The 10013-nt window shown below is 33.2% G+C and overlaps 1 protein-coding gene across 1 annotated transcript; it reads right to left on the bottom strand.

The window, feature by feature from the left end:
- Positions 1-4296: 4296 nt before the first annotated feature.
- LOC110721245 lies at positions 4297-5160 on the bottom strand. Its single transcript, XM_021900393.1, has one exon. The coding sequence runs from the start codon at positions 5158-5160 to the stop codon at positions 4297-4299; it is 864 nt and encodes a 287-aa protein (XP_021756085.1).
- Positions 5161-10013: the final 4853 nt, after the last annotated feature.

The following is a 10013-nucleotide window of genomic DNA, read 5'->3' as shown; positions in this document are numbered from 1 at the left end:
CTGCAACCTTAAGTTGAATATAATTTTGTCTTTGTATCAAGTCTCTCTCTAACATACATCCTTTTCATTTCAGCTACCTTGTAGCTTCTTTGCTTTTATTCTCAAGCCAATCTCTATTTTAGTCTTTGCAAATTTCAACGACTGCATTTAAAACAAGAAAAAACATACTACTATATTCAAATTTAGATACATTATTCATGGAAAAAGATGTTGCAGTAGAAAATTAATGGAGGAATTATACATACAGTATGTTTGTTCAAGTCATAAATCCACACTATTCAAGACAAGGAATTATACATACGTGCTTTAGTCATATGTTAATTTGTGTAGCTTAACTTAATCCTACACGAATAAAATTTCACCTAAAACAGAACATCAGATTAATAGGGTTGATTATCGATATACTTGTCTAATTAATCACAATAAAAATTAAACTCGTTGATTATCACGATATGGCCTATTATTAACAACATGATATGGCCTATTATTAACACGATATGGCCTATTATTAACAACAATAAAAATTAAACTGCAAATTTGTACTTAGCAACATGATATGGCCTATTATTTCAGGTAAACATAATTCTCTGCCATTTGATCACGAGTTGATTATCACTCAACAATGCATGTATGGTAAGCTGTAGAAACCTCCGGGATTTCTGTAACATGTTGCAGATATCTTGGAATTGGAGGATTAGCCACTTGTGTGACTCCTTCCAAAATTTGTACGACATTTACCATGGACAGCCTATCTTCCTCATTTTCTTGGATACACCAGCCTGCAACTCTGCAAGTCCTGATTAATTCTTCAACCACTCCAGAACCCCCTCCAATCCAAAACACCACCCAGCCACCCCGAAAACCCATCTCCACTCTCGGTGACCCTACCAGCCACCACGAAAACCCCATCTCCACTCCCGACAACCCCATCAACATTCACAATTTTCCATCCAACCATCCCAAAAACCCCAGCTCACCACCCCAACCCACCCCACCCCACCCCACTGCCACCCCTTAACCCTTAACCCCCACACACCAGAACCGTACCACCGTAACCCCACCATAACCCCACCCCAACCCACCCTACCACACAAATTTTCGCACTAAATTAATCTTAATAATCATAATAAACACAAAATTTCGAACTAAATTTCGCACTTGAACCCTAAACCCTAAACTTCTTAATTCTTATGAACCCTAAACTCAAAAAAACCAAAACAAAAAAACAGAAATTCGAAAGGGATGAACTAAAAATAAGAAATTCAACATGCAAACATCAAACAATCATTAAAAGCAATTGAAAATTTGAAACAAGAATAAACATATAAATTCTCACACTTAATTTATTATTTCGAATTAAAAATACCAAAATTATAAGCAAATACTTACTAGATATTATCGGTGTGCATCGCCTGAGAGAATGAGGGAGGTGTCGGCAGTGGGCGGTGGCCGGAGCGAGTTGGGACAGCCGGACAGCCGCGTTGAGAAGTTGAGATTGGGGGAGGCTGAGAGTTTGGGCTTAGGGAGTTAGGGTTAGAACTTAAACATTTGAAAGAGATTGAGGGAGGCTGAGACTCTGAGAGAATCAGATATTGTTTTTTTTTTTTTTTTTTTTTTTTAATTACGATTTCCCGGGTTTCAGGTCCGGACCTGAAAACCCCGGGTTTGGACCGGGTCCGGACCGGGACCAGGAACCTGGATTTTTAGGAACCGGGACCGGACCTGAATCAACAGGTCCGGGTCAGGTCCGGTCCGGTTCAGGTCGGTTCAGGTCCGGGCCAATTTTTGTACACCCCTAACTCCTACTGCTACTGCTACTGCTACTACTGCTACTCCTACTGCTACTGCTACTGCTACTGCTACTGCTACTGCTATTGCTACTGCTACTGCTGCTGCTACTGCTACTGCTGCTGCTACTGCTACTGCTGCTACTGCTACTAGTGATGCTACTGCTACTGCTACTACTGCTACTCCTACTGCTACTGCTACTGCTACTGCTACTGCTGCTGCTACTGCTACTGCTGCTGCTACTGCTACTGCTGCTACTGCTACTAGTGATGCTACTGCTACTGCTACTGCTACTACTGCTACTCCTACTGCTACTGCTACTGCTACTGCTACTGCTACTGCTACTGCTGCTGCTACTGCTACTGCTGCTACTGCTGCTACAGCTACTGGTGATGCTACTGCTACTGCTACTGCTGCTGCTGCTACTACTGCTACTACTACTACTACTACTACTACTACTGCTGCTGCTACTACTACTCCTACTTCTGCTGTTACTATTTCCTGCTACTGCTGTTACTACTGCTACTACTACTACTACTGCTACTACTACTACTACTGCTACTACTACTACTACTCCTGCTACTACTACTAATGCTGCTACTACTTCCTGCTAATGCTGCTACTACTGCTGCTACTACTACTACTACTACTGCTACTACTACTACTGTTGCTACTACTACTGCTACTGCTGCTACTACTGCTGTTACTGGTGCTGCTACTACTACTGCTGCTGCTTCTACTGCTGCTACTACTACTACTGCTGATACTACTACTACTACTGCTGCTACTACTGCTACTGCTGCTACTACTGCTACTACTACAACAACTACTGCTGCTACTACTGCTACTACTGCTGCTGCTACTACTACTGCTGCTGCTACTACTGCTACTACTGCTGCTGCTACTACTACTGCTGCTGCTACTACTGCTACTGCTACTACTACTACTACTACTACTACTACTACTACTACTACTACTACTACTACTACTACTACTACTACTACTACTACTACTGCTGCTGCTGCTGCTGCTGCTCCTACTACTACTACTACTACTACTACTACTACTACTGCTGCTACTACTGCTACTATTACTGTTGCTACTATTACTACTACTACTGCTACTACTACTGCTGCTGCTACTACTGCTACTACTACTGTTGCTACTACTACTACTACTAAGTGCATATACGATTTAGGTGAGTGAAAAAATAAATATATATGTACCATATATAACATATGTTAATAGTAGAAAGATAAAAGATAACGTTTTACTTATATTTATTTCACAAAAATTTTAAAATAAAATGATTTAATGAGTAGTAATGATTTTACTTATAAATTTGTCTTAATCATATATTTTTTACCCTAAAAATAATAGTAATATATAAATTACTACTTGAAAACAGCCTATTTTTTTTTAAATATAAAAATGTATGGAAAGATTTGAAAAATAATTCAACTCAATGAACTAAAAATCAATACCCACATAAAATGTTTCTACACATTATGATTCTAATATCAAATGTTTAACAAAGAAGTTGTTATTAGTTGTTATTATTATTATTTATTTATTTGAAAGAATTGTTATAATTATTAGAAATTATTAATTAATAATATTATTAAATATTAATTCTTAATAGTTTGAATTATTAAATATTATTATTGATAATTATTATTAATTATTATTATGATTAATAAATATTAATTATTATTAATATTAATAATTATTAAAATTATTTTTTAATATTAATAATTATTATAATTATTTAAAATAATAAATTATTATCATCAATACAATATTTATTATTATTATTGAATATTAATTATTATTGTTGTTATTATTAATTATTATTTGAATATAGAGCAGAGCCGAGCAGAGCAGAGCAGATTTCTTTTGAGCAGAGCAGATTTGATTTAAGCAAAGCAGAGCATAACAGCTCTAAAGAATGGGGCCTTAGAAGTTGTTCAAACTAAGAGTGTTATTTAATTCGATATTACTCCGGTCGAGATAATTCACCTGCTCTTAGGGAGTATGTTATTGGTGCAGCTACATCTTGTTTGATTTTGGAGTTATTTTGGTTTCTTTGTACGAGCATCACCCTCTTTTGCTGGTTCTTTGATAATTCTTTCTAACTCTAGATAATTCTACTTATCTAGTTTTCTACATATTACCTCTGTTTTCTATCTTGTGCAGCAAATGGATATTATTTGTCATTTGTTGCACATAATAAAAAACGGAGGTAGTACTATTTTTTTTTTTTTTTTACATCACATACTACATATTTTACAAGATATATAAATATATATTTCTAGATTCTTCTAGTTGCTATAATTTAACGTAGTGAACTAGTAGTCTAGTAGTGATAAAAGATAGTAGTATATTCAAAATTGTTTCATAAATCCTACTTCGTATTAACTTATACAGTAGTTAGTAATGTGTAGAACATACGTAAGTATATACAAAGTATATGATATGGTATAAAAGAACAAAACAATATCTTCTAAGCTAGAAAGAGGCTATGTTCATCAGACTGACTTTTGTTTGAGATAACTGCTTGCAAATATTTTCCAAGCCACTTTCAATGCCTTCCATAACATCCGCCAACGCCTTCAATTTCTTCACTGAAAAACACAATTTCTCGTCGTTTACAGATTTTCCTGAAACCAACTCGTGCAACACCATGTCCACATCGTTTATTTCATTTCCACTTTCACACTTGCCTCTTCCTTTGTTCATTATCTTAGAAACAAGGGACCTTTTTGGCTTAGACACCGGCATTGACAGGAAAACCAAGAGCGATTGAAAGACAGATAAGTTTATGATGCTAACACATCTAAGCGACTTGATCACTGTCGAAATTTGACAGTCCTCTTCTCCTAGGACCTCAGAATTTAGTAGATTCAATGACGGAAGAATATCTCTGGCTTTTCTCATGACTTCTTTCCTCAAAAAAGTATAATTTGCAACATCGCTTCCTATTTTCAAGCTTTCTTCTCTATGTGTAAGAGTGTTTTTAAGCTTTTTAGTGACTACCCCTTGCTGCAGCACGATCTCGTTGATCAAGCTGCAGACATTTAGTAGACTCGAGCATCCCTTTAACAATTCGCCAACATGTTTATCATGTTGGCGAAGTAAGAGAGCTTGTTGAGTCATTGGAAGACTCAAGGCTTGGTTAATGCACCTATACAACTCTACCAGCCCGGACACACCAATACTGATGCTTTCCGAGGCTGATGTTGATGCATCTTCTATGGTACTAAGCCTATTAAGCTCGTTTTCTATTTTTTGGTTGATAGGATTTATCTTTGATGGTATACTCAATGATCTAATTTGGTGGGATTTATTCAATTCCATCGAAAAACTAACCATGATTATACTTCACTCTGTTTTTCTCTCTTTTTTTTTTTTGGTATTTTTACTTATTGCTCGAATTTGAATTGAACAATGAATGAGAATATGAAATAACACTCAAAATTTGTTATATATATAGGAGATGGTACCAACATGACAGATAATAATCTTGGATTGTTAATAAAATGCTGAGTTTGTTAAACAGATCTGGTTCCCTTGTCCCTTACTTTGCTTTAAAAAGGTTTTTACAAATCTGATTATTGTTCCTAATTTAAAGAAAACAACTTGATTTTGATATATATTCAGTGTTATTCAATAATTTGTAGATGTTTATTTTAATAAAGCGGTGTATTAAACTAATTGAAAGTAATTTTTTAGTAAAAGTTGTAATAAACTCTCTATTAGTGCTGAGACCATTGCTCTAGGAAGGGTCTGGGAAAGAGCAGACATAAAATTATGCACGAGTATGGTTGTCTTTGTCACCTTCTTGACGAAGGTTCCACAACTCTCACTTAACTTTGTAGTGTAGAGAACTAGAGGTGTTAGAAACCATTCTGACCCGAAAAACCATCCATTTCCTACTGTATTCAACCTAATTTGAACTCCATACCCAAAACTCATGTGTCACCAAATTGAACTCAACCTAATACCATCTTTAATGGTGAAACTCAACTTTGAATATTGAAATACAAAATGAATTGTTTTTTTTTTACTTCCAACAGTGATACCCAATCCAACTCTCAATTTAGCAACTTTTGTGAATTCTAATTATCCAATTGTGAGACTTTCTAAAATATACTAATGTGACTTTCAATTTATAAGCCACCAAATCATATTATAAGTTTTTTTTAGAAAAAAATTAAAATTAAAACTTAAATAAATTACAAAACAGATTATAATATTGATAAGGGTCTACACTTTTTCTCAAATGAGACTCAAAGTTGAGTATCTAAAATTAAGAACTTTCTTTTAGTGTTGCTAAGTTTATATACAAACTTATTGGTATTCTTTGCAAAAAATACTCTCTCACTCCTAAAAAAGCTCACTCAAGTCTCATCATTAAAGAGGGTGTAATGTGAATTTGAATTTAGACCTTAAATGAAATAAACGCTAAACCAATTTGACCAATTGGTGAACGCTGGTCTTGAGACCATGTAGAAATTGATGGTCCTGCAACCGAACGACATCGTTTCATGCTATGAAATGTAAGTAAGAGCAACGTGAAGTCACCAAGAGCAATGTCTTGTCAAATCAGTATATATAAATACTTGTTTTAAATTTATTTTTGTTAAAAAATAATACAAAATTCATTAAATAATATAATGCCTTTTATTAAATAGGGAGAAATATAAGAGAGATTGTTAGAGAAAATCTCAGTATATTTCTATTCCATATAATGGGGTATATATATATACAATATAATTAGGTTTTCTTATATAAGAATATAAACCCTATATCTATCTAGAATATTCTGGAATGATACAAGGAGTATTATGGGCATCCACACAATATTTCATAACACTCCCCCTTGGATGTCCATTATCGAAGACTGTGCCTTGTTAAAACCTTATTAGGAAAAAACCCTGTGGGATAAAAACCTAATGAAGGAAAAAGAGTACAACATTCTTCGTAATACGCTCGAGATGCTGCCTCATTAAAAACCTTATCAGGAAAACCCAAATGTGGGACAAAAACCATGTTCAAAGGAAAAAGAGTGCAGCGCGTATTTCCTCCCCCTGATGAATACATAACTTGAGATCTTCTAGTGTCGCAGCAATGAATCCAATATGTTGGATATCTTCTAATAAGTTGGAAAAATATCACTTGTTGACCTTCGATCCTCCTAATTAGAAATTGTACGTTCAAGTCTTCATGCGGACATCTAAAGTGTCTTCATTTCACCATATATGTGTTTATCTCTAATATCACCATTCCAAATCTCTATTTAATAGTTGATTAAAAAGGTTAAACTCATGCGGTTATGACTTCTTCTGGAAGTCGTTAATAATAAATATTGGTGATCATTATTTGATTTAACATTCATTAATAATAATTTGATGACAAAACTTGATATTTTTTAATGGCATTCTTCAATCTCATATGAATTATAATATAACATATGTAATTATGTACGCTAATCATGGTTCTTCTGGACCATGAGAAAACATTCTCGCGCATAAGTATTCCACTGATATTATTTAGATGTTTCATGATTGACATGATAGATCTCTTGTAAATATAAATAGTATATCTTACTAACTCTCATATGCTCAAAATTCAGGTTGAGATGTCAATAATGTAGTCACATAGACTTTTCAAAAGTTTGATAATAATTGTAATATTCAAGACATAAAAATTTGTAGGGTTGGGCATTTAAAACGTCGTATATAAGTTCTTCAGGAACTCTTCTTACATGATTCATAACATGTTATTAAATAAGTGTTATCAATAATTTCATTACAATTATAAGCCCATTGGAATATAAATACCTTTATCTAATTTTTCATCAAAGTTGTAAATATGTCTTATTATACTTTGAATGAACATTCACATACACCACAGTTATTGTAAGAAATTAATCCATGCAATATGAGATGTATAAAACATGATAACTTATTAAACAAAATATACAATGAGTAATGCATGTGACAACTTCCTACATATGCAATAAACCATTAACCTATGACTCACATGCACATGAATATAAGACTCAAAATGATGCAAGACACTATACAGTGTGGATTTAAAAATCCATATTTCATTGGACTTCGGGTCCATGATAAACTTATGATCATTACCATTATGTCGACATCAAAATGTACATATATTTCAGATCCCTTACTTATTAGTCCATTCCATTATGCATATGCATATTATTCATCGGTTCCATTATGTACCGGTATCATAAAATTCCTTTAACTTACATTCCGCATGCTATTTTACTATGATATCTGAATATTTTTCTCATTGGTACCATCATAACTTTTCATACATCATAGGCCATCTATTATAATAATTCAGATATCTATACCTCTTTTAGGGTATTTCATACACTATGGTATTTATATACTATTACACTATTAGTGTCAACTGCACTACCTCGCCAAATATCATATCTATTAAACATATCTTTATTTTGGAACCGATGATACACAACCTACACTTCAGGTGTAGTGATTCAAGTACAATTGGCAAGATTTTATCTTAATGTATACACATAATTAATATGACCAAAATGTATCTTCAACGTTATGCAACATGATCCACAACTGAATACAAATCAAATCATAAAGGTGCAACATATCTTGATAATATATATACAAAAAATGGCATATATATAAATTTTCAAACTACCATTATAGGGATCATAAATATTCTTTATTTATTCACTTTTTTTTTTATTTTCCCAACTTTTGCTATTTCTTCTCCCCCTAAGTTGGTAAAATATCTCTTTTATAGGGGCGTCTAATTCTATACCAACTTAGTATATAAATTCGCATTAAAATTCATTTCATTGGGAGGATCACAATCAAAATTTATTTCTTCTGGAGAATTTTGATGAAGAATCATGTATTCATTAACTTTAAAATTCATGTGTATTTATTATTAAATATTCAATAATATTTTCTCTTCTGGAGATCAATGTCAATGGGGAGACATATGTTGTGCAGTTGTACGTTTTTCTTTCTTCTCCTATTTCATATTGTAGACACCTAAAAATGTCTCCCCAAAACCAAACCCGATGATGAACAACCTTTCACCGCCATTATTGGTCGTGTTGAGTATTTAATCTTTGGAGTGCTTAAATCCATATTTCTATTTCATAAACCAACCCAATTCGTAGCCCATTTCCCCAAACCATAATTTATTTTCCCTTTTTTTCGTGCCTTTAAACCCAAAATAATTCATTTCATCATTCATTTCGTGTCTTTTTTATAAAAACGTTTGATCCAGTTTATTTTAGTCCATAATATGGGTCCAATTATTAAATAGTTTTATGGGGATTGAAAAGAGATTTCCAACGATATATTATAAGCCCAAATCCGAGTTATAACGAATAAGTTATGGCCAAAATATTAAACCGAGCTCAAACCGAACCTAAGCCCACCTTGTCTACGACCCAATCATCATGTGGAGGGTCCAAATGATTTAATCCAATTCCTAAACCAATTAGGATTAATTGGAAGATTCTATAAGTTTCTAAAAGATCCTAATTATCCTTTATGAAAAGATAAGATTAAAGAGTTTGAAATTGAATAAAACTTTTCTTTTTGAAAATCCTATTTCTATTCGAATTGAAAGACGTTCAAAGATATACAGTTATTATTTTCGTGCCTCATAGTTTTTATCCAAGTTTTATATGGTTGGATAGACCTTGAAATTATCTTTCCAATGATATATTATAATATCAATTCCGAACTGTAACGTAAAAGATATGAATAAAATGTCAAACTCTATCCAAAACAGACATCATCTCACTATTTCGGCCATATCTTTTATTCTATAAAATATTTTAATCTGATTCTAATTGGATTAGAAATAAGACTTCAAGATCTTTCCAAATATATCTTATTCATCTTATTCCGACTTCTGGATCAAAATTAGATAAAAACAAAAACCGCAAAAACTGCAGTCTATCGAGTTTTATTCCGATTTAATTCGTATCTTATCTTAATTCTTCGACCCCTATTTTTTCTCTATTAATAGAGGTCATATCACCCCTTTTCAATAATAAACAAGCATCATGATCAAATCATTCTCTTCCTCTCTTTTACACCAAAAATAATTCTATTCTCTCTCCTATATTCTAATTCTTAAACCTATATTCCTAATTACACCATTCTTTCCTTAAGCACTCCAAGGAGTCCATA

The sequence above is a fragment of the Chenopodium quinoa genome, unplaced genomic scaffold (assembly GCF_001683475.1).
Source record: "Chenopodium quinoa cultivar QQ74 unplaced genomic scaffold, ASM168347v1, whole genome shotgun sequence".
Lineage (NCBI taxonomy): Eukaryota > Viridiplantae > Streptophyta > Magnoliopsida > Caryophyllales > Amaranthaceae > Chenopodium > Chenopodium quinoa.
Note: the sequence above shows the minus strand (reverse complement) of the source record. Positions and strands in the feature narration are given on the sequence as shown.